At 44.6% G+C, this 26,099-nt stretch overlaps 1 protein-coding gene across 1 annotated transcript in view; it reads left to right on the top strand.

The window, feature by feature from the left end:
- Positions 1-26,099, top strand: part of LOC311233928 (glutamate receptor ionotropic, delta-1-like) — a gene marked incomplete at both ends in the record, with an annotated part of 834,874 nt that overhangs the window by 763,570 nt on the left and 45,205 nt on the right. The window contains 3 exons of the mRNA XM_084320981.1: positions 4,935-5,036; positions 6,978-7,175; positions 11,120-11,450. Coding sequence (XP_084177107.1) covers positions 4,935-5,036; positions 6,978-7,175; positions 11,120-11,450 — 631 coding nt within the window. The remainder of the gene's footprint in view (positions 1-4,934; positions 5,037-6,977; positions 7,176-11,119; positions 11,451-26,099) is intronic.

Genomic DNA, 26,099 nt, shown 5'->3' with positions numbered 1-26,099 from the left:
AACGCACAGAGAGGAAACTGGTATCCATCTTCTTGTCTCTCTCTGGAGAAGACAATAAGCTAATTTCCCAAATTGTTGGCGTGTTCTTTTAACTTGATTATATTGCCGTTCGCTATTTCTAAAAGATGAGTGTTTGTTTGCTTGCCACACTTGTTCATATAGAATGCTGGCTTTGCCATGACTATGATGATGGTCGGTTAATCATCCACTCTCCACTGCCACCCTCTGCTGGCTAACGTTAAAACGAGAGAAAGACCACGTTAATTATTAACTTCAGCTACAGGTAGGTTACAGGTTTATTGTTGACCACGTGACATTGCTGGCTTATTAGGTTACCATTACATTGGGTTTTAGAGGTTAGAGGGATGAGTTCATTTACAGTGGATTATAAAATGTCATTAGAGACCCATTTTAATTATACAATACGGTTTAACAGTATACAATACTGTTAAAAATATGTTGGTTATTATTGCATGCCTAATAATGTAATCAATATTTTCCTGTTACCCTGAGTAAAGTTAGTCTATATAATTGTTTTGCCACCCTTTATATTCTGAAAAAGAAGATTGATAGAACCTGATAGAACGCTCATTACAACCATACAAGACTTGACTTGGATTTGTCACTAACGACTTGAGACTTGAGTTGGACTTGCACACAGAGTTCTGTGCAGTAGAAGTGTTTCTCTTTAATGTTCTAGTACATGTGTCAGAGAGAGAGAGAGAGAGAGATCACTGTGTTCCCCGGAGGACCGAGCCACTCATGGGGAAAATAGCTCTGTGTGAAGTAGACCAGGGGTTCCCAAACTTTTCAGGCCAGGACCCAGAAAATAAGGCGTAAGAGAGCTGCGGCCCAATGCACATCGTGAAGCTTTTTTTTTTTTTTTTTTTGCCAGGTGACAGATTTTTTAAGCCAAATATCACTTCAATCCTATTAAGTTAGTTCAAGTTAGTTATTCATTTATATGTGCTATTTATGAGAGGGCTAACTTGTTGCAAAATAATAATGATAATAATAATAGCCTCATTAAAATACTATTGTAGCTTCGGTTGTTTTCAGCATTTTATGTGCATAATCTGTTATTTAGTTTGAAATGTTCGTTGAAATAAGTAGATTTTTCGTTTTTGTTTATTTATTAAGTTAATATAAAACCATTTAGTCACATTTTAGAATACAATAGAATAGAATTTTAGAATACAACTAAAAACACTGTCCTGGCCTGCTTCTAAGTTCAGTGGCCTAAAAAAAAAAAAAAAAATTTGGATTTTTTTTTATTATTATTTTTTAATCATCTCGCGGCCCTCCCGTGGCTGCTCGCGGCCCACCTTTGGGTCGCGACCCCGACTTTGGGAACCACTGAAGTAGACAACATGAATGAAAATCTCCCCAGCCTGTGGCAGGCAGTGGAGGTGTGAAATCCAGAACAATAGGAGTCACAAAGTGGAGTGGTGGAGTAGTGGTAGAGTAGCAGTAAATGCTGGACTTCTAAGGGCTTCTACTGTGAGACGTACTGCATGAGACATGCTGTACTTTTGCAGGCACATAATGGGCACGCTCCCTCATGCACTCACATGCACACACACACACACACACACACACACACACACACACACACACACACACACACACACACACACACACACACACACACACACACACACACACACACACACACACACACACACACACACACACACACACACATGAAACAGAACCACATTATACTCGTGTCCTCATCACCATTCTTACACCCACTCTCCTCGCTGTGCTGCATGTCTACAGCTAAGCTACGCTGGGTACACACAAGCCTGTGAACATGCAGCGCATAAACTCCTCTAATTTTTTTTTTTTACAATGAGTTCACACCACGGGGCCCGCAGATCTCCATATCAGTGACGTACAGACCGTGCCATAGATAAAGTCCCATAAAATGATAATTGCATTATGATGAACAACACACAGGCACATCAGAGAAGCATATGATTCAAGGATGGTATTCCATGGCACAGTTTGAACATATATATTCTGTACACCCACCTTTAAGCTATAGGAAGACGGAGGGGGGTGGGGGCTAAATACAACCATACAGTACTTAGACAAGAATAGTGCAGAGTGGATCTGACACCCAGGAATTGGACTAAGAACAAAACGGACGTGGCCTATAGTGGTAGCTGATGATTATGAGATATTGCTGTTTTTAGATTATTGCATGGGCCCATTTATCTGTTTTGTACATTCACTAATGACTTTGTTGGATTCACAGCCCTGTGTACATCTATTATGCATTGACTGCATTGCACGGTCACCAGTGCCATTTTTAGACAGCATGGGTAGAACATGTTTGGAATGGATTAAAGAGAACACAAATTAGCTGCAACTAAGGGAGAATATTTTTCTTAACTAGTAGACACATTCATACACAGGACACCGACCCATGCTTGGCAGTGCCATGCTTTTCTAACCAGAGAAAGTACCTCCTCTCTCCCCTCTGCTTCTCTCATTCTTTAAATCCTAAACCCAACCAAGCCTATCTCATGTTCGACCGTGAGGGGCAGGGGTTGGGAGAGTTTCAATATTTCATACAGCTATAAAGCCTTCAAAGTTCAGAACTTGTATTTGGGGTTTTGACCTCCATGTCCACACGTATCATTCTTCTCCAAACGTGCCTCTGAGCTGAACACATTGTAACCTGGGAGATGCAGGGAGACACAGAGACTGAAGCAGATACATCAGCTGCAACATCGCCGCCTTTTACACGCCCACCTGAAGTTGGGTTAGTGAGAATTGTTGTTTTTGTTTGTTTGATGTCAAACAAATCACCACGACTCAAAATGAAGACCAACTATAAAGAAGAAAATGCACATGAATAACCTCAATAGAACAAAGAGAACAAAGGCACAAAGGTCCCTTGCGTAACAGAGAACATTCCTACCACGAGGACACCATGTGTCTGTGGGCGGTGCAGGGACGTGCACAGGACTTTAGAGGGGCAGGTGCTCAAAGGCTGAAAAGGGCACTACACTTGTGTGTATATATTAACCGAGCGCGCGTAGCGCGCAAGCACGATTTTTAAGGGCCCTTTTCGGGCGGGGGGCCCCCTTTTTATGCTTTTTTGGGGGGTTTTGGTGATCAAATATTGAATATTGAACTATAATAATCAGTGCAGGAGCTCACTTATCCTTGAAAGACACTTTTATCACTGACCTAAAAGGCCCATACATCTCCATAAATGTCCAGGGGGGAGGGAATAAGTGCTTACCCTACAGCCCCAAGAAGTGCTGTATATTCTGTATTGTTTAATATAAATGCATTTTTTTATTCCAATCCCGATTTGTATTTGAGATTCCCAAATCCCATCGGACTTGACTTCTTCGTGTCCCTCAATGAGTGTAATACCAGCATTCAACTGTATGCGCCACAGCGGTTTCTATCATCATCATCATCACCACCCACGCTATGCATAAAATATATAGGTCCGCGGAGGAGGCCGTGCAAACTGCAATGGAATACGGGGCATCTCTCTCTCTGTCCCTAATATTTTGATTCTATCCTGACATTTTTCAGTTGGAAGGGCAGTCTATATGCGTAACGGTAAAAAAAAAAAAAAGATAAAAAAGAAAAAACGTTTTTTAATTTCTTTTCAAAAAGGGCACTTTTTTGATGAGGCTCAAAAAGGCAGGTGCTCAGGCACCCCTTGGCCTCTATGTGTGCACGTGCCTGGGGCGGTGTATGTGGTTCCTGCTTGCGTAGTGGCAGAGGCTGGCCTTCTGTTTAGTCTATAGGGCCGGCGTTCTTGTCCTGTCAGCCCAAATCACAAAGACCGCTCTCTCCATGATGTGTCAGCTGTTTGAAAATCGTTGTCCGACTCTCGATGATGTGTCAGCTCTTTCGGAATCGTTGTCCAGCTAGCAGGGGGAAAAAACCATCCTCCTAACTTAAGACATGGCTTAAAAGGTTGACGGCATGGAAGGAGGATTCTGAGGGCTCTGGGACGGGTTTGCATCCAAGTGAGATATATTATAACGGCTGTGTGATGTGTCTGATTAACCAAATGTGACCCAAAAAGAAATCCCCAAAATGTCGCGCTATTCAGAAAATGGTTCAAATGGAGATACCGGTATTGGCAATTTTGAGTCTCCTCGTTTGCAAAACATAATATGACTTGTAAATACAGTACGTTAATTCTTGTTAGATTGTACGGCTGGTTACCCCCGGCTCTATTCAAAGAACGACATTGTCGAGGGGTGGCACTGAGTTAAGGCTGAGTTAACAAACAGCAGCATGAAAGGAAAACGTATATGTGTATGCTTTTCTATTCTATAAATAGTAACTTCTCCTTCACCACCACCTCCTCATCATCATCGTCATCCTCCCCCTCCGTCTCGTCATCATTGTCATCATCACCATAACGTTCATCATCATCATCATCATCATCATCATCATCATCATCATCATCATCATCATCATCATCATCATCATCATCATCATCATCATCATCATCATCATCACCAGCTACATTGTTAACGGTAAAGTATACACTGGGCTTAGTGTGGCTGAACTCAGTGTGAGCGCTGCAGTACTCAGAGGGCTGGAGGTTGAGTAGAGGGTCCTGATAGCATGCTAATGGCCTGTACTTGTTGCCTTGGTGACCAGCGCATACAGTTGGCCCCGTCCAGTATCCAGTCTCAGCACAGATTGAGTCACAGAGTGCCAGATATGGTGATTAGTTTAGTCATTGCTTAGCCCCTCTGCGATCCCACTGAACAATAATTGATTGTTTAATTATATCGCTGATACGTTGGTTGATGAGATATTTTGTACCTTTCTCTCTGAGACGTGTTTCTGCTGCTAATGTGTTTCACACCCTCTCTCTCTCTCTCTCTCTCTCTCTCTCTCTTTTCACTTTTCTCTCGCTCTCTCTTTCTTTCACCCAGCTGGCGTCTTGGGATTCGACTCGTGGCATGAACGGGAGCCTGAGGGAGACTCGTATAGAGAGTGGTATGCAAGGGGTGACGCTGAAGATTGTAACACTAATGGTGAGTTATCAACACCTGACTTGAGTGTATGTCAGTAGTGTAACACCGTCACTACCGAGAGCCTACTATCGGGACAATCCCATTAGCACCATTTCTTGTAAAAAAAAGATTAGCTACTATACTGGAGAACGTCTGCAGTTGTAAAAGCCCATCCCGTTGATGTAGATTTGCAAAGCTCCATTCAATAACCTATATATTGTAACCATGACAGTTCCAGCAGTCAAGCACATACAACAAGTGTTCCTATCGAAACAGCTGGTATCAACGCGCTATCCTTCCGTTACTTGGTTCAGTGAGCTCCAACATCATCTCCAGGTTAGACTCATCACAGGTGAATGGAAGGCTGCCACAGGACAGTACACACCCCTGGAGCAGTGGACCTCTCTTCTCGGTCACAGTCGCTGGCCATAAACCTAACCCCACAGTGCAGAAGCTCACCCTTGACGAGTTCTGCCCTCATCCTCCTGGTACCCCCCCCCCCCCCCATTCACTCTCTCTCTTCTTCTTCACACATGATTTACTCGCACCAAACGGCAGTGCCGTTTAATCAAGTCGCTTTCCCCACCCCACTCCAACATCTCCCTCTCTCTCTCTCTCTCTACCTCCTTATCCCTCTCTCTCTCCCTCTCCCTCTCTCTCTCTCCCTCTCTCTCATCTTCCCCAGCTTTCTTTTGCTCTCCCCCCCCCCCCTCTCTCTCTCCCCCTCTCCACCCATTTAATTTCATCCTGACACATCCAGGCCATAAATAAGAGCCATGGTTGGCGGCCAGTAAATTTAGAATGGCAATTTCTGGCTGATGAAGCATCACCAGTCGCCAATGGCGGCATATGTTACAGGTCAACAGTCACCCAAGAAACTCTTTTTATGAAGATGGAGTTTGACTTGGATGACCACAGCTGCTCTTCATAAAGGTGTCACTGCGTTCTAAAGATGACGGAATGCTTCCTCACTGTGATTGTTGCTCTGATCCCAAGGTGATGATGGAGCGTCTCAATAGATGGTGTGTCCGTGATTAATCACACACACACACACACACACACACACACACACACACACACACGCACACGCACACGCACACACACGCACGCGCACGCACGCACGCACACACACACGCACACACACAGCACTGGTTTCCAAGTGCTAGTGGATAAATGAGGGGCTTAACAACTGCTCAGCATTATCTTCTTGTCAGAACGTCTCAGAGTGTTTCCCGCTCTAGATATTCCCAGATTGATGCATTTCTGAAAAGCTAAACTCCCTCTTGAAGAGCTTGAATAAAAGCACAGTTCTGACGCTACTTTCAAGTCAAGTCAAGTCAAGAGTTTTAATTGTCACGGCATACAGGTATACAATGAAATGCGGGTGGTCTTGCCCGCAACGATGTGCAATACAGTGGTACATATAATAGAATCAAAAGAAGAAACAACATTGTGCAGTAACAGATAGCAGGTAACATGGAGTGACATCTCGGTATCTGTACATAGTTATTTACAGCGCATGTGTGACATGCTAGTTAGCTTTGGTAGTGCAATACACTGTTCCTGTTATTCTAATTTAAAGTGTCCTTTCCTTTGGCCATAAGTGTGCGTGTGTGCGACATGAGTGTGTGCCCGCTCATGTTAAAGTGTTAAGTGGCTGCTCGTGTGTGAGCGTGCACAGTGTGCGTGTCGTGTGTGTGTTCATGTGTGCTTGTGTGTGGACAGTTCAATGTTCTGAGCACTCAATGTACATTGTTCATGGCTCTGCAACCGAAGGCGCTGTAGCAATTGACTGGAGAGAAGGCTGAATTCAGCTACACTTGAAGGACGATCTTGGTTGAGAGTGTCTTCTTTATTTAAAACCATTGCATTTTGGCCCAACCTTGTCATCTAACATTGTCCTAGCTAAGTATAGCTGACTTGTCCTTTTGTCTCTACACTGCTCTGTGCCCGTTTGAACAGGAGGAGCCTTTTGTAATGGTAGCAGAGAACATCCTCGGTCAGCCAAAGAGATACAAGGGCTTCTCCATTGATGTGCTGGAGGCCCTGGCCAAGATCCTGGGTTTTAAGTACGACATCTACCAGGTCGGAGACGGAAAATACGGTTCTGCTCTTCCCAACGGATCCTGGAACGGCATGATTGGAGAGCTCATCAGCAAGGTCAGCCGTTTGGTTTTACCCTTTAATTTTGTATCATTTTACCTGCTAGTTTGAATTTGTGATGATTGAAAATGTAGCTCATATCACTATTATGTGGGATTGATAGTTAATATGCACATCAGAAGAGGTGCTGAGCTAGGCAAATGTCAGAGTAGAGCCTGTACACTACAACCTGACAAATATCCACAGGTGATGGAAATGTTGCGTGATATAGGTGTACACATGTATTTAAAAGCAAGTACACATGTATGCTCTTACCTGGGATTCACATGTTTTTAGAGACTGGGAAACAACATTATTTTGTGCACTTCTCATACAGCTATAGGCTGTATCTGTCCATAAACACACACTAGTGTGTGTGTGTGTGTGTGTGTGTGTGTGTGTGTGTGTGTGTGTGTGTGTGTGTGTGTGTGTGTGTGTGTGTGTGTGTGTGTGTGTGTGTGTGTGTGTGTGTGTGTGTGAGCGCATGTGTAGGGCTAGTGGAGCTGTCCACTTTCAATGGGCTGCTGTGTGGTGCTGAAATTAGCCTATTGTTCTTGGCATTAGCTTGGCGCTACTGTAGGCTATACAAATGAATGAGCCTGATCACCGTACCATAAAGACAGAACGCATATACTGTAGTTCCTGCCCACACAGAGGGCCATTGACTTTGTATTGTGTGACAGTGCCTCCTTATCATGTTGGTCAGCTAGCAATACCTCAAATATACTGTGTGGTGGGAACTAAGAACACTGAGCCTTTAACACTAGCACAGCCGACAAGGGGTCACATGACCCCTAGGCATTTTCAATAAATGTATCCTTGTCACTTGGTTGAGCTCCAGCTCTGTCACTCAATGACTTTTCCTAAAAGTACCCGTTTTATCTGGCACAGTTTCTGAAATTTCAAAATGACTTCAGGAAAATGGAATTAGAACGTTATTCCAGCTATTTCTGCAGCTATTTTTGCAGCTATTTCTGCAGCTATTTCTGCTGAGCGGCCATCTTTCCCCCCCTGATTTGCTGGCTTCAATTCCTCTTTTTATTAGGTTTTTATTTATATATATAAAGAAAGAAAAAAAAGTTTTCATGTATACGTTTGCGTGTTATACCGTGGTGATTGAATATAAGTATAGTTTCAGAGTGATCCTGGCTAATTCCATAAACTGCGCTATGGAGGAATACGTGAATTTTACTAAAAGCGTTGGCGTTGCTCGCCTGGACATGCTACTATTTCCAAATCAAATGTATATAATAGGTATTATGTTTCATCATGAATGCATGAAAGGGGGGGGGGGTAATTTTTTTATGCTTTGATTGTCACCAATGGCATACGTTCTGGAGTGCGTTACACATGGTTGTTGCGATCGATGTGAAATCATGGTTGGATCAAAGCAGGATTGATGGCATATAGTCCTTACCTTCACTAGGAGGTACTCCAAAAAGAATATTCCAATTGTCTGATCGCGATTTCCAGTATTGGTGTCCATCGTGTCGCCAACATATTCCACCACAACACATGCATCGGGGGCATTGGACGCATTTCAATGCCATCGAGTGCCATCGAATGCGGCCGGTATTTCACTCTAGTGATCTCAGAGTGGTTCCCTATGGTAACCCTGAGGTCTGTGTGAGAGAAATTAATAAAAATATCGAATAAAAGAAATAACGATGAAAACCTGACTATACTCGGGTCTGGCGCTGCACGGTTGGCGAGTTAACCCGACTATCCTCGGGTCTGGCGCTGATTGAGTTAAGGAAAGAAAAGTGCAGGCAATAAGATGTGAGGCATCAGCAGCAAGAATGGGAAAACTGTGGGACCCTGACACTTAATAGCCTCTATGCCAATGTGTGCAGCAAGTCATGGTAAGCATTGGAAGATAAAACAGAAAGCTATAGCCTACAGTATTATGTTAACTAGCTTGCTAACACATAGCTTACATTAGCTTGCTGACAGCTAACTTGCCCCATTGTCATTTTAGTTAAACATTTTTTCATCCTACCACCCCCCTACTGTCCCAGTACAATCACTTTCTGACCCAAGATCTCCCACACACACCCCCAATCCCAGGACCTACTTCCCTCACATCATCTGATATTTCATGTTTTTAACTTTTTTTTTTTTAGCTACAGTCATTTAGCCCCCCCCATGGTTGCATAAATTACTGCGCCAATTCATTCCGCTTGGTTTTCAGAGTATGACTCATGGTGCTCTGTTATAATGGGGATCCTAAAGCACACGTGTTCTTTGAAATGGTGGTTAACATGAAGTTCTCTTATAACATTAACATGAAGTTCGCTATCATAATTAGCTTAATAGGCTATTAAAAAAAGGAACACTCTACCCCGTGGAGAACCTGAACACTGCAATCACACAAGCCCCATTTTACTGGTAGCTAACAGCCCTGCAGACCTCTAATCTCACACAGTATGAATCCTGTCACTCACACACCGTGGATGAATGTCTCAGCAGGTGATCACTAGGTGACAGATTGATTGTGTGTGTGTGTGTGTGTGTGTGTGTGTGTGTGTGTGTGTGTGTGTGTGTGTGTGTGTGTGTGTGTGTGTGTGTGTGTGTGTGTGTGTGTGTGTGTGTGTGTGTGTGTGTGTGTGTCAAGTCAAGTCAAGTCAAGAGTTTTAATTGTCACGGCATACAGGTATACAATGAAATGCGGGTGGTCTTGCCCGCAACGATGTGCAATACAGTGGTACATATAATAGAATCAAAAGAAGAAACAACATTGTGCAGTAACAGGTAGCAGGTAACATGGAGTGACATCTCGGTATCTGTACATAGTTATTTACAGAGCATGTGTGACATGCTAGTTAGCTTTGGTAGTGCAATACACTGTTCCTGTTATTCTAATTTAAAGTGTCCTTTCCTTTGGCCATAAGTGTGCGTGTGTGCGACATGAGTGTGTGCCCGCTCATGTTAAAGTGTTAAGTGGCTGCTCGTGTGTGAGCGTGCACAGTGTGCGTGTCGTGTGTGTGTTCATGTGTGCTTGTGTGTGGACAGTTCAATGTTCTGAGCACTCAATGTTCATTGTTCATGGCTCTGATGGCCTGGGGGAAGAAGCTGAGCCTAAGCCGCTCTGTCCTAGTAGCTGGGGTTCGCAGGCGTCTGCCTGACCTCAGCAGCTGAAACAGGCTGTTATTGGGGTGGTGAGGGTCTTTCATTATCCTGCAGGCTCTGGATTTGCACCTCTTGTTGTATAGAACCTGCAGGGGGGGTAGTGCAATACCCGTGGTACGCTCGGCTGAGCGCACCACTTTCTGTAGGGCCTTCTTGTCCTGTGCCGTGCTGTTTCCATACCAGGCAGTGATGTTTCCGGTCAGGATGCTCTCTACAGCTCCTGAGTAGAAGGACTGGAGTATCTTCCCCGATACTCTGAACTTCCTTAACTGTCTCAGGTGGTAGAGACGCTGTTTCGCCTTCTTTACTACTGTGTCTATGTGTGTGTGTGTGTGTCGCTGTGTGTGTGTCTCTGTGTGTGTGTGTGTGTGTGTGTGTGTGTGTGGCGGCAGTATAAAAGTTTTTTACATCAGGAAGAAGTTGGTGGATAGGTGTAGCGTGGGGAGCTGCCCATGCAAATTACATGACCTCATATTCACAGTTCAAACTCACAAATCACTGGTTATCACTGTATGGCCAGATGGTTCATATAGAGACAGACATATCAATACAGCCAACATAGAACATGCATATAAAGATAGAAGATGCATGAAGTCATCCATACATCTCAGAAAGGATTCAAATCTGTGATCAAACCATCTGTGAGTTAAGCACACGTTTAATTCCAGGTTAACCCTTTCGCTACCACACACTACCGAAGGTTAACCCTTTCACTGCCACACTACAGAAGGTTAAATGTCAGGCAAGCGCGCCACACTGGTTGTAGTCTTGAAAAATGTTTGCCTGAACACATACAGGCACGACTCAACGTTCATACCGTTTACCCCACGCAGAGAGCCGACTTGGCCGTATCGGCCATTACCATCACCCCGGAGCGGGAGAGCGTGGTGGACTTCAGCAAGCGCTACCTGGACTACTCCGTGGGGATCCTGATGAGCAAGTCGGAAGAGAAGATCAACATCTTCTCCCTTCTGGCCCCCTTCGACCTGGCGGTGTGGGCGTGCATCGCCGGCGCCATCCCCGTGGTGGGCGTCATGATCTTCCTGCTCAGACGCCTGCAGACGGTGCGCTCCCAGAACCCCGCAGGAGGCCACCCGGCGGCCTCGGCCTCCACCTCGCTACAGAACGCCGTCTGGATCGTCTACGGTGCCTTTGTGCAGCAAGGTGGGTGAGATGGGCTGGGGTGCTGCAGACACTGGAGGAGATATAGGGGATCGGATCAGGCAACGGCTGTTGTTAACCCCTTTCACTGCGACAATACAGAAGGTTAACCCTTTCACTGCCGCACAATGGAGGGTTAACCCTTTCACAAGGTTTTCCTTTGCCCGGTGGTGTCAATCTTAACCCTTTCACAACCACACTACAGAAGGTTAACCTTTCACGACCACACTACGGACAGTTAATCGTCTGTAGTGTGGTAGTGAAAGGGTTAACCTTCTGCTATTGACATTTTTGAGTCTCAGTTTGGTTGATAAATCTCGATACAGGGAGGAACACAATGTAACAGAATATCAGAGTTCACTCTCAATTGATGACATATAGGTATTGCCTAAATTCTAGGTCACTGGAATGTGTACAAGAACAGAGAGTGTAAGACACTGTAAAGGATTATTAGAATGATGAAGAGGGCAGTATATTACTACGTTAATAGGTTTAGCACAGGTGTCAAATGAGTTTTATGAAAGATGTGAAACCGTAAGATGAGGCCAACATTTTAAACTGTAATATGATTCACAAATCATACAAAGGAAGATAATCCCAACATGAACGTAACACTTCTGACTGTATTATTCTTGTGTGAAAGAACTTTGACAACACTGTCTTCCACTGATGCGAATAAAGGGTTAAACACCCAGAGATGGACGGACAGGAACGCAGGGACATTGGTTGCAGATCAGGATCGAAGCAGTAACAAAACAAATGGAAAGGCATTTCTGGATGTTTATGTTTATTTAGGATCCCCATTAGCTTTTGCACTTGACAAAAGCTATTCTTCCTGGGGTCCGGCATTTACAACAATACAAATATATTCAATACATTACATCATTATCAACATCAATTACATCATCAATTACATCATTATCAACATCATTAACAATCTCATCCTCAGTTAGGATGCTATTGTACAAGAGACTTATTAGTATAAAGTATTCAAATAAAATAATTAAAATCAAATAAATAGTGCCTCCTGAGCAGCACTCACTTCCAACAACATAAATACAATTAACAGTCAATTGGTTTTCACCGCTATGCCATAAGGGTTCAGTGCATGCTCGTTAGTAGATGGTAAGGCTGTCCCCGAAGCCTGTTTTTGGGATTCGAACTTCGTCAGGGTTTTTCGAACGGACGTTCGAACTTTCGTTTTTAATAAAAAAATTTTTTTAAAGAATTTTCCTTTTTATTTTATTTATAAATATATATATATATATTTTTATAAATATCCTCAAACTAAATCCTCAATTTGAATAAAGTGATTAATCTGATTAAATTAGTCTTTTTTTGTCTTCTTTTTATTAAATCAACTTTCCAGACCCAGCCCAGGGAGAAGCCCCAGCCCAACTGAATCAATTAAATCAACTTTCTTTAAACGTCCCATGCATTATAAATGGCATTTTCCAGTGTTTAGCCTTGTTTCTTAGCAATTGGGGATTATATCAATGTGGTCTGTGTCGTTAATTATCATATTGACTCATCAGTCTAGTCTCGAGTTCACGAGATCTTCCCTCACTCAACTAAGCTGTTCTGATTTGACGGTATTGCTGACGTGAATAATGTACTGATTTGTAACGCCCCCTCTATGGTTGTAGCACATAGTGTAACCCGACACTTCCTCAAACAGGTTTTGACAGAGAGGCAGAGAACGAGCAAGCGAGAGAGAGGGAGAGAGAGAGATAGAGAGGGAGAGAGAGAGAGGGACCGGTGGGACCTGAGGCTGAAAAATTATGCTTTTGAGTACTTCATTAGAAATATAAAACAATGAATTAAAAAAAAAATAAAACATACAGATGTCTTCCATATACTCACATGAATTGTGTAAAGTTGCTCAAATAGTGCAAGGAATAGCAATGCATGTCCCCATTAATGAATATAACTTGGCAATGAGTTCCATTTCATGATAGCTCTGTAAGTCACAGAAGATTTTAGTAGATTTGTTCTGGGTTTAGGTGCCAGTAGATGGCCTGACGTAGCTTGTCTGGTCATTATGGTCATGTTCTTCTATGTAAACTATATGATCATAAAGATACTGTGGTTTTTTGACAACTTGAAAATGTCTGAGAAAAGTAATGAGACGGGATTGCAGACATTTCTCAACCGGAAGCCATGATACATTTATGTGCATAACTCCAATGTTAGTGCACTTTGAACAGTGGAGAGCTAGTCTGGCAGCCTTATTTCGAGCTATTTGTAGTTTCTGTATATGTGTTTTTGCTGCTGATGATCATATGACGGGACAGTACTCAAGATGTGACAAAACCAGAGCCTGGATGTCTGTAACTACACTGGTACTGAGTTATTATAAAACTAAACTAAAACATTACAAATAAACCCCATCTTATTATTATTAGTAGTATTATTATTATTATTATTAGTAGTAGTAGCAGTATTATTCATACTACTACAACTAATGATACTAATAATAATGATTATAACAATATACTAGGCATGCCTGTAGGGAAACGTTCACACTGCTACTACCAAAAACCAATGCAGCAAAGAAAACGGTGTTATATTACGTCATAGCTTACGCTCTGCGCTGCCTAGTGGAACATATCCTATATCAGTCTAACTACTGAATACATTTTTCCACATGTACATGTACACACCCATCCGCCTGGCCACACCCCCATCCGCTCCTCTACATAAGCAGGGGTGTGGCCATACTAACAGCTCCTTCCTTATTCTCACCACCGGCAAGTGTCTGTATACACCACTTGAGTTTAGTAACGAAAATAGTTGGAAAGGAGCTACGTTGAAGAGAAGGAGCTGTGTTGACATTATATCTTTGTTTTCTCTCTCACTATTTTAGAGGAAATACAGCGATAATGTCTTCGCCACCGGAGTGTCTAGAAGATGATGATCATTCTGACCTCCACCGGCGCTTCGTATTAGGGGCTCGCGTCGCTGAGCAATCCCCGCCGGCATTACCTCCGGCTCTGCAGTTGGACACTTTGCTTGGGAGGCGCTCTGCCGTGTGAGGGCGGGCGGCCTCTCTGGGGTGGGTGTTGTTTTTGCAATGCGGGCGCCAGGTGTGTTGGTTGTGGGGGGAACAACTACACAGCTTATGAAGGTCCGGCTCCAGGCTGGTATCCTTTTTTGCTGCCACTTGGCGGCGTGGAGGGGGTTCTGGTTTGATGCCCACGTTAACATGAGCTCCTCATCGAGAGCTTTGTTTTCCTGGGACCGTGATTCCGAATTTGCGGTTCAATTCCCCGGGTCTCTGGACAAACGGGGTCGCCGTGCTGGCCCAGTTAAAAAAAATGAAAAGCACCCGGTGTGAGGGAGGCGAGCTTGGTGTTTCATTATGAGAATATCTCCATGCTCAGGCCGGCTATAGTCCGCGAGAGACTTGTTGCCGGCACCGCTATGGTAAACACCGTTCTGTAGTGGGACGTGTATTGCCTTCTTTTTCCCTTCTCTCTTCGGATGAGAAGAGGAAAAGACAGTGGCTGTCTGAAGTGTTGGCCTGTATTGCTTTTCTCACGTTGTACAGTTTTCCAGTGGTAGCCGCTTAGCTTGCTTCTGCGTTAGCTAGTGGTTAGCGATAGCTGGGTTGAGCTAACTGTTAGCCAGTTAGCTGTTTAGCTACAACGTTAGCTGCCCGTTTTCGCTCAGCTGGGAACGTTAGCTTGATTCTATCAGTTAGCCTAGAATTAGCTGTTAGCTTGTGCTACAACCATTGACATTAGCCCTGAGAATAGCAGGCCCTGGCACTCTGACTACGACATCATCTTTGACAGAAGATGTAGTCGGGCCTGCACCATGACCGGCTGTAGGAGGGGGGCGTCTCGCCAGAGCGAGGCCCCGGCCATAGCTTCTTTTTGCCCCGCCAGCAAGAGGCCTTTCGTCAACGTGGAGACCTGTGTTGCGGCCTTTCGCCCTGCGTTCGTTGGTGCAGGTAAGATGTTCATTGGACATTACCCCACTCTTCCTTCCTTCCCCTCCCGAATGTTTTGGTAATAACGATGTTTTTTTCAAGGCAAAACATATGTGCTGTGTGTGAACTGTCTTGGTCGCTTGTATAGCTTGGGTAGCGTTGACCAAAGCTTGTGCTTTTCTCTCTACCTAGAAACAGCGTTGTGTTTTACGCGAGTACAAATTAACTGGGTTTTTGTTGTATGATGAGAAGTGTAAAATTAGACAACGTGGCTGAGCCCACAACTGGCTGGGTTACCCTACAATGCTGTGCATAGCGGCATGTGATCGAGGGATGAGTCCCTCTCTCAGCTTGTGATGACAATAACAAGTGGCAAGTTTTTTTCACACATGTGCAGGGCTGTGCCTGTTCAAACAAGGTTTTCGGCTGTGCTGGCGTGCATGATGTAAAGCTTACTCTACACATTGGCGTCGTATCAAGGGTAAGGTGGTGAGGGGTGGTTTTCCCCGGTTTTCCCCTGGGCCCCCCTCCCCCCCCCCCCCTCCCCTCAAACATAATTTTGTTTACAAGATGTGTGTTGATTCACTATGTTTTTGGGGATACAGTATAACCCCTCAGCTTCTGCTGGGGTTGTGCTCTTGCTTAGAGAGGCAATCTTTTTCTGAAAATTGTTTGGTTGCTGTCATGTGGACTTAGCAAGGCCTGTGACCAGTATTTAATCAAGGACTTGTGTCTTCTCTCGTCATGAAAAACGGCGTTCCTCTTACAGTAGTGAGAGTGTACTTTTGCCCTTTTTTTGTTGTGATGGAGGGTTGTGTGTATCGTTTTCATGTTTAAGATTACACAACTGGGTTAGTTGTTGGCCTACATAAGTTACATGTGTAAGCTCTTGTACCAGGGCCCTTGGCCCCTCTCTTGGTCTGTGTTTTTTCTTCCTTTAGGGTAAAGGTGTAAAAATGCAGGTGACAGGTTTGCACATGAGCCTATGTGAAGCTGTTACCTGGAACAGGTATACATGCGCTTCATGTAGCATGCTATGACTGGTGTCATGGCTCTGTTTTGTCATTGCATCGTATCAGGGGTGAGGAGTCATGAGGGGGTGAACTGATAAACCCTCCCTCCCCTTTTTTTCTGATTGGTCAGGGGGTTGGACCTCCTGTCCTTCGGGCTTCCTGTCACGCTGCTGGGTCAGCGCGTCACAGGGTAGGGAGGGGGGGGGGGAGTTCCCTAGTCCCACGCCATATTTGGGCAGGTGGGTCACGGAATTCCCCCCACCATAGAGTACGTCACTGGGCGTGTTTCTATTGGTTGTGAGACTTCCGTGAGTTCTTTTCAGGCTCCATGTTGTGGACCTCTGTTATTGTCAAGATGAGTTATGCGGTACGTGAGAACTTAAAAATAAGTTCTGCTCTGCGCTCTGTTGCATATGTCTTGCGCTTGGTCACGTAGCTCAATGTTACATATATCTTTTATATTATTTTTACTTTTATATAATTAGTACTCACGTGGGAAGTCTCTCTGGGGGTTCCCTGTCTCCTCTCTTTTATACAGGGCAGGGTTGACATGGGTGTTTTCCCTCGGACGCGTCATATGGGACCAATATCTGTGTCTTGGCCAGCTTCCTGCCGCTCTCCCAGGCGGCTTGGAGGGAACATTATCTGGGTTCTTGTTAGAATTACCATTGATATGTTTTGGGTCTCGACGTGTACATAGTGCTGGCCCTGAGTGCTTCTGTGTGGAACCACGCATGGGCTTGCGCGCCTTGGTTGCTCATCATTGAAACAGCGTTTTTATGGGGCAACTCGGATGGAGTTTTGTCTCTTCCGAGCGCCAGTGTACTAGGTTAGTCACAATGAATTCTCGGTAATCTCTGGGGGGAGATAACGGAATAGATCAAAGCATTGGCGGAGGGGTCTCACGCTTTTGGGGTGGGCCACCGGCCGCGGTGCTTTATGTTCTGACCATCTTGGTGGCGCCCTCTGTCATGTTTTGGATCGACACGCGTACCTACCCCCCTCTTAGGACTGGGGATGGTGGCGTGATTAGGACACAGGACTGGTTCTGGTCGCGCCGGACCAGGTCAGTTAACTGCTGTTCTGGTACCCTGAAGGACTTGTGCTTTTTCAGGGGAAAAATGCCGGGTTGGCCCGGGCGTTGCAGGGTTTGATGTTATGGAGGTGTTTGTGGTTATGTCACTGCGTGTTATCCTTCACTATTGCTTGGTCCATAATGTGTTGTACCTTGCGCTGTGCTAAAGGAGCCTGGTCCTTCTCCATTCTTTTTTCGCCCCTCTCTTCTCCTGCTTGGTGGGCTGGGAGGGGGCTGTCGTGGTGGTTCTTGTACCCCTCTGGCATCCCTGTGTACGTCCCGGTCCGCCGGGCCCAGGTCCGGACTCGTTCTCGTCTACCTGTTGGCCTGGGTTAACCCCTTCTTGAGAACTGAAACACTTGTACTGCTGTATAGCCGGTATATACCCGCAGTTGTGTTTTGGAGTTTTTTCTTGGGGGGGTTATAGGAACAACCGCCTCCTGTTAGGTGGTGGTTAATTTTTCCAGGTGTGTTGGTAGCGGAGTCGACTCTCGGGTTAGGCCGGGCTTGACCCCGTCTGCCTGCGAGTGTGCCCCCGCACCCTTCATGGCGTCTGCCAATCGTGTCAGCCTTCTCTGCCTCGGCCCCTCTAGAGGGTCGGGTTTTCTTGTGGAGGCTGCGACATGGTGCACAGCATACCGAACGCCCCTTCCGCCGGGGTGCTGTTTTCAGCAGACCCCTTAGGCGCCTGTCTAGTCCACAGTGCTCCAGGCTCAGGTCGAGTCCTTTTGACCTGTTGCCTGGATTGAGGGATCAAACTCTTTGGGGGTTGTCTCCCCGGTGCGCTGCCTGGTCCCGCTGTGGGGGTGTAGCCTCTTGAGTGCTTCAGGGCGGCGTGCTGTAGGGGGGAAGGGCCTGCTCTTGGATGGGCCCTGTCCGATACGCTGGCGATGTGGGGGGTGGTGTCACTAGTGACCGCCTGGTGGGGTCTTGATGCTGCGGCGTCGTTGGCCTCACCAGGCCCCCTTTTTCCGGGGGGTCCAGTCCCTTCCTGGGGCTGGGTCCTCCTTCGCGCTCTGCTGCTACGGCCTTGCCACGGGGTTGGGTTCTTGACCTTGACCCTGTGATATTAGGGGTTGTAACAGTTTTTTTTTCTCTTCCCGTTCGTTCCCTAGTGGCATGTGGGTTGCGTGCCTGTGTAGTCGTGGGTTCTTCTGTGGGAAGGTAAGTCCCACGGTCTGCTCACCCTGTGCGTTGAGTTGCTAAACCCTCTTTGCACAGTCGGATCCGATTCCCTCCTGTCCTCCACTAGGGGGGTCCGGGGGCTCAGGTCCTCCCCGGTTCTGATGGTTGTGGGGTGCCTCAGCGGGTACATTTGTCGAGCCTCCGCTCTGCTCAGCTCCTGTGTTCCACTAAGCAGCGCAGAGTGTAAGCTATGACGTAATATAACATACAGTTATCCTATAACCATAGTTATATGAGTAATAGCGAGCGCTCTGCGCTGGACTCACTGAGGACCCCGTGGTCTTCGCCTTCAGTGGTGAAAGACTTGGGAAAGAGCTGTTAGTATGGCCACACCCCTGCTTATGTAGAGGAGCGGATGGGGGTGTGGCCAGGCGGATGGGTGTGTACGTACATGTGGAGAAATGTATTCAGTAGTTAGACTGATATAGGATATGTTCCACTAAGCAGCGCAGAAAGTAAAGTAAAGTAAGTAAAGTATCTATCTATCATCTATCTATCTAGAGCGCTCGCTATTACTCATATAACTATGGTTATAGGATAACCGTATGTTATACAGTATAGACTAGAGCCATGTCATATTGGAACAAACTGCCAGTACATCTTACACAGATGACCAGTAAGATAAGTAATAAAAAGAAAATTGAAAACTAAAATAAATACATTTACATTAAAGAAAAACGTAGATACTATAGGTACTGTAATGCTATTTGGAATTATTTTTATATGTAGGAATATTGGAATATATTTTTAAATGTATGCTACTATAATGTTATGTATGTATGTGCAGTACTGTTTTGCAGGGCCCTGTTCCTCATACCTGGTTCAACTAAGTCGATCAAAAGTCCTATTAGCCACCTTAAATTAACCCGATGATTGAAGTCAGGATGAGTGAATCTCGGTTTCTCAAAGGCTCATCCGGGCTCAAACAATCCCGTTAATTCGAACCAGACTTCAGTAATCAGGATAATTGTGCATGACCGTCTTAGTTCAAAATGGGGAGGTGTCGATTGCCGAAACCATGATTTTCTAACGGTTAAATATCCCAGACAAGTTAAATGCATATCTATAGGCTAATTTGAAGTCCCTCATAACCCCAATCAATCAGATTATATTTATTTAAATGTGCCTGCTGGCAGTAGGCTTAATGGAATGAATCATCGAATGAGATCTTGCTAGCGAGAATAATTACTTCAACTCTTTCAGAATAAGTAGATAAAACAAGCCAAAGAGTATATAATTGATACGAATTAATAGATACTTATGAGGATATTAGGTATCATGTACTATATAAATACATGTATGTGTAGATCAGGGGTTCCCAAAGTTTTCAAGCCGCGACCCCCGGAATAACGGTGTCAGAGAGCCGCGACCCCCACTATTATAGGAGGTGGTTGAAACATGCAAACGTTCGGACGCACTAATAAGCATTGGTGGCTATTAACAGTTTCACAATTAATCAGGTTTTAATCTGTGCTTGAACAGATTGATGCATTTTCTCAAATTCATCAAAACATCAAACGCTTGCAATTGCTCATTCACTTTTCCCACGTCCACGTCATCAAGTCCGTCAAACAGCGCATCCAACTCATTCTTGCCTAGTCAACGCACCCAGCTTCGCCCTGCGAGAGCCGATTTAATCAGGCTCTCTCTCAGCCTCTTTGGCCTTTTTCTCCTCATCAGACATTTTAATCCCATTTGGTTATCCGTGCTCTCCGGGTAACCAAATGCATCCATAGCGGACAATATGAAACGGATCAAGTTCAAGTTTGTTTATTATTTGTCACAATAAAATACAGAATACTGTTGTGGATAGTGGTGGCAGGACCCACACGCAAAGCAGGCAGGACACAGAGGGTGGAGATTCAAAAAGGCTTTACTAAAACGAAAGACTAAGGCACCAAAAAACAAACACTATAAAACAAACAAACTTCAACACGAAAACAAAACCTCTCAGTGAAAACTGTAAGAGGGCAAAAACTAAACTAAAGGTGGTAGCAACTACTAACAAGGCCAAGGAACAAGAACGGGAGCAAGGAACAAACACCTAACAGGAAATCTACTAACAGCAATACAAAGTATGAACCGACACAGGGAAGGGGGCAGACAGAACTAATATACACAGACTGATTGACACATGAGGGCTGATTGGAAATGAGACACACCTGGGATAGGAACAGACTGAACAAACTGGTGTACAAGACTAAATAACAACACAATACAAGACCAAACACACTGGGGACAAAATACTAAGGACAAGAATAATACCTAAAACAGACAAGGGAGCACAAGGGGTAACATACACACAGGGAGAGATAACAAAATGGGGAGAAAACAGAGAAACATGGATACTTTAACTAAACACAAGTGAATGAGGAGTAATGGTGGTAACTGTCCAGCAGATGGAGGTAGAAGTCTGTGAAAAGGTGGGGGCAAGTGAGGAGGAACTGGTGGACCGTAACAAATACTTTACGATGAAATGCTTGTTTCTGTATGAGTACCTGAGAGTGTGCTTCATACAGTAATAAAAAAGTAAGTACAAAAGTAATTAAGAAGTAGGTAAAAAGTAAGTAAAGGAATGTTCAATATACATATACAATATACAATACAGAGTAAAATGGGTAACAGTGAGGTACAATGCAGAAATGAGGTACAAAACTTGCAAATGAGGTATGAATGTAATGCAAATCTCTTTAACACTTTCAGCGCCAGCCATTACCCTTATCCCTGTAGCTAATGCGCCAGCTTTCCATAGCCTATTTTCACTGTGTGTCACAATGTTTGGAGAGCTATATCTATATTCTATATTATAGCTATGGAGAAAATACTATGGTCATTTGACAGTCACTTTCTCCCCTGTCGAACATGCAAAAAAGAGATAATTCTTTTCATGTATACGTTTGCACGTTATCCCGTGGTGAATATTGTATAGTTGAGGAGTGGTCTGGGCTAGTTCCTGAAAAGCTGAGTCATAGGGCGCTATGTGAATTTTACTTAAGTCGTTGGCGTTTCTCGCCTGGACACTGTACTATTTCCAAATCAAATGTATATAATAGGTATTATATTTCATCATAAATGCATCAAAGGGGGGGTCGTTTTTTGATGCTCTGATCGTCATCAATGGCATTTGTTTTGAATACTACATACGTTGATCGACTGGATCGATATGAAATCATTGTAGGATCAAGGTGGAATTGACGTCAGATAGTCCTTACCTTTGATCGGAGGTATTCCAAAAAGAATATTCCAATTGTCTGATTGCAATTTCCAGTATTGGTGTCCATTGGGTCCCCGACATAATCTGGCACAACACATGCATCGAGTGTCCAATGTGATTGGGTGAACCGCTAGGCTTGCCTGGACCAAAATTATCTTCCCGGAGTAACACACGGTGTGAAATAAGGTTTCAAAGGGTGGACGATACTGCCACCTAGCAGGATCTGGCCGTTACTGCACTATTGGCATCTCAGTATGGCAGACCTGACCTGTAGGCGTCGCTGTCAACAACGCCAGATCCCCACCCATGACCTGCCCTCCCCCTAACCCAGCCAAACGGGTTAGTATAGCGATCAGCTCCAAGCCCCAAGCAATGCTGACTCCGGGAGTCGAGACCGCAGCCTCTTGCATTGGTGACGAGCGCAATCTCCGCTACGCCACCTGCCCGCCAAGATAAATATAATTTAGTGTATAAAGTGTCTAAAGTGAGTAAAGTGGGTGTTAAGGTGAGTGTTTGTTTAAAGTGAGTGTGTACATGTGGATGAGTGTGTCGTGAGTGTAGATGATCGGTTGTTACATGAGTCATTGAGCATCCTGATGGCCTGGGGATAGAAGCTCATTCTGAGTCTCTCTGTACTGGCCATGAGACTCCGGTAGCGCTTGCCTGACCGCAGCAGTTCAAAGAGGCAGTCTAGTCAAAGACTAGAGTCTTTGGTTATTCTCTTAGCCTTGGCCCTGCAACGCTTGTTATAAATGTCCTGGAGAGTGGGAAGCCCACTCTCGAGCGCTGTTAGGCCATGCCTCCCACTGGTCGGCTGCAGTGAGGACCAAGCCTTGCATCACGTGTCCCCTCCGGTACACGAGGAGGCAGCCGTCGCATCTTTTCACCTGAACAGCGCGATCTCTCAGCGGCGAGGGTCTGCGTGGGAGGGACACGAGTTGCTTCCTGATTCTGCTGCGCAGGCGCACCAACCGACCTGTAGGAGTCGCTGTCCACAACGTCCGATCCCCACCCACCAGCTTCCCACCCTCTAACACTGCCAATTGCGTTAGTATGAACGACCAGCCAAGCTGGTAGCAATGCCGAGAGCTGGGCTCGAACCCAGCATCTCCTGCATTAGTGGCGAGCGCCTTGCCCACTGCACCACTTAGCCGCCCCCACTCTGGATATGATCTAAAAACTAAAATAAATTGAAAACTAAATCTAAATCTAAACTAAATAAAGACATAAAAACTATAATAACCCTGCACTGGTACCGGGTAATGATACTGTTTGAGGCATGACAACACTCACCCCAGGGCATCCTCTAAAGGTGCCTTTGTCTCGGGCAATATCCCACTGTTCAGTCTGGTTGAGATCCAGACTATCTCAAGGTGTCACCGATGTGGATAAATGACTACCTCAGCAACCACTGTTAAAGTCGTAGGTGCATTTATCACAGTCTGGCATGCTGCCCATGAGCCTGTTTGAGCGGAACACCCACAAAATATTGCATCTCTCTTTTTTTACTTGACCTTTCTGGCTCGGGTTCCTCCTTTGACCCGTGTTGTTCCACACGAGGGCATGACCTTTACCATGGCAGTTTTGTAGGGATGATGTAAGCTCCCTTGATATGGATTTTACTGGCAGATTTTGAATGCAGCCTTGTCAGAGGGCATAGACTTGGCATGGCAAACACATTGCCCTACTAAGTGATTTCTTAATGATATATAACACATTGCCCTCCTAAGTGATTTCTTAATGATATATAACACATTGCCCTCCTAAGTGATTTCTTAATGATATATAATACATTGCCCTAAGTGATTTCTTAATGATATACTATATAACACATTTCCCTCAGTGATTTCTTAATGATATACTGTATAATACATTGCCCTAAGTGATTTCTTAATTATATACTGTATAACACATTGCTCTCAGTGATTTATTAATGATATACTGTATAACACATTATCCTAAGTGATTTCTTAATTGTATACTGTATAACACATTGCTCTCAGTGATTTCTTAATGATATACTGTATAACACATTGCCCTCAGTGATTTATTAATGATATACTGTAACACATGGCCCTCAGTGATTTCTTAATGATATACTGTATAACACATTGTCCTAAGTGATTTCTTAATGATATACTGTATAACACATTGCCCTAAGTGATTTCTTAATGATATACTGTATAACACATTGCCCTAAGTGATTTCTTAATGATATACTGTATAACACATTGCCCTCAGTGATTTATTAATGATATACTGTATAACACATTGCCCTTCTCAGTGATTTCTTAATGATATACTGTATAACACATTGCCCTCAGTGATTTATTAATGATACAGTATACTGTATAACACATTGCCCTCAGTCATTTATTAATGATATACTGTATAACACATTGCCCTCAGTCATTTATTAATGGTATACTGTATAACACATTGCCCTCCTCAGTGATTTATTAATGATATACTGTATAACACATTGCCCTCAGTGACTGATTTCATAATGTAACACATTGTCCTCAGTGATTTCTTAATGATAACACATTGCCCTCAGTTACTTCCTAATGATATATAACACATTTCCCCCAGTGAGTTCTTAATGCTATTCTAACACATTAACCTCAGTGATTTCTTAATGTTATATAAGACATTACCGTCAGTGATTTAATAATAATATATAACACATTGCCAGGGCGGCTACGTGGCGTAGTGGGCAAGGCGCTTGCCACGAATGACGGAGACGCTGGGCTTGCCTGTTCGAGCCCAGCGCTCCACATTGCTTTCAGTTTAGCTGGTCGTTCATACTAATACACATTGGCCGTATTAGGGGGTGGGAAACTGATGGGTGGGGATCGGGCGTTGTGGACAGCGACTCCTACAGGTTGGTTGGTGCGCTTGCGCAGTAGAATCAGGAAGTGTCGGGGGCAGCGTGAGCCTCCCACGCGTTACTCCTTGCCACTGAGAGATCGAGCTGCGCAGGTGAAAAGATGCGACTGCTGTTACCTCAAGTACCGGAGGGGACTTGTGCTATGTATGACTTAGTCCACATTGCAGCCGGCTTGTGTGAGGCAAGAAACAGCGTTCGTGACAGGGGAGGGTTGAATTGGATGATACGAAATTGGGATGGGAGAAAATATAGAAAATGGGAGAAAAAGTGGATAAAAAAATATATATATATAACACATTGCCCTGAGTTATTTCCTAATGATATATAACACATTTCCCCCAGTGAGTTATTAATGCTATTCTAACACATTTACTTAATGCTATTCTTCTAACACTCGATCCAGGCTACTGGGAGGGCAGCACTGACTCTCTTCATTTTGACCGGTATTTCGGTTGATTGCCCTTTCTTTGTCCTCAGTGATTTCCTAATGATATATAACACATTGCCCTCAGTGATTTCCTAATGATATATAACACCGGTTCCTGACAGGGAGCGACGCGAGCGAGCGTGATTGCGAAAATGATAAAAATTTATTCGTTTCAATCAGACTATCCTGACCTACCGCGAGCGACAGCGAACTGAGCGGCGATGTCGCTCCCCCCTCAAATATTCGCTCGCTGTGTCTCTAGTTGAGCGATTACGCGGCCGAGTCCCGCCCCTAAACACTTTTTATTGGTAGAGAATCGCAGGCTGCTTTGCCCCTGTGCTTCCAGGTAAATACACACACACAGACACACTCGGACAAGCGCCACGTCATATCAGGACAGTGTCGCGCGCGATTTCGTCTCCAGTTCGCTCGCTCGCTGCCTGTCAGGAACCGGTCTAACACATTGTCCTCAGTGATTTCCTAATGATATATAACACATTGCCCTCAGTGATTTCCTAATGATATATAACATTGCCCTCAGTGATTTCCTAATGATAAATAACACATTGCCCTCAGTGATTTCCTAATGATATATAACACATTGTCCTCAGTGATTTCCTAATGATTGCCCTCAGTGATTTCCTAATGATATATAACACATTGCCCCCAGTGAGTTCTTAATGCTATCCTAACACTTGGTCCAGGCTTTACTGGTAGGGCAGTACTGACTCTCTTCCCTGACAAGTATTTAGGTTGGTGATTGCCCTTTCTTTGTCCCATAAGGAGGTCAAAGAGATGTATTGGCAATTTCAAGTCTCCCTTTCTACCCGGGGACCTAATCTGAGCCCGGACAGGTGAATGGGCAAAAGAAGTGTCTTCTTTCTTAATAATCTTACAATCAGAGTCATTAGTCA

Source organism: Notolepis coatsorum (genome assembly GCF_963971535.1).
Source record: "Notolepis coatsorum genome assembly, chromosome: 9".
Classification (NCBI taxonomy): Eukaryota; Metazoa; Chordata; class Actinopteri; order Aulopiformes; family Paralepididae; genus Notolepis; species Notolepis coatsorum.
The sequence above is the reverse complement of the archived record's forward strand: the minus strand, read 5'-3'. Positions and strand labels throughout refer to the sequence as shown.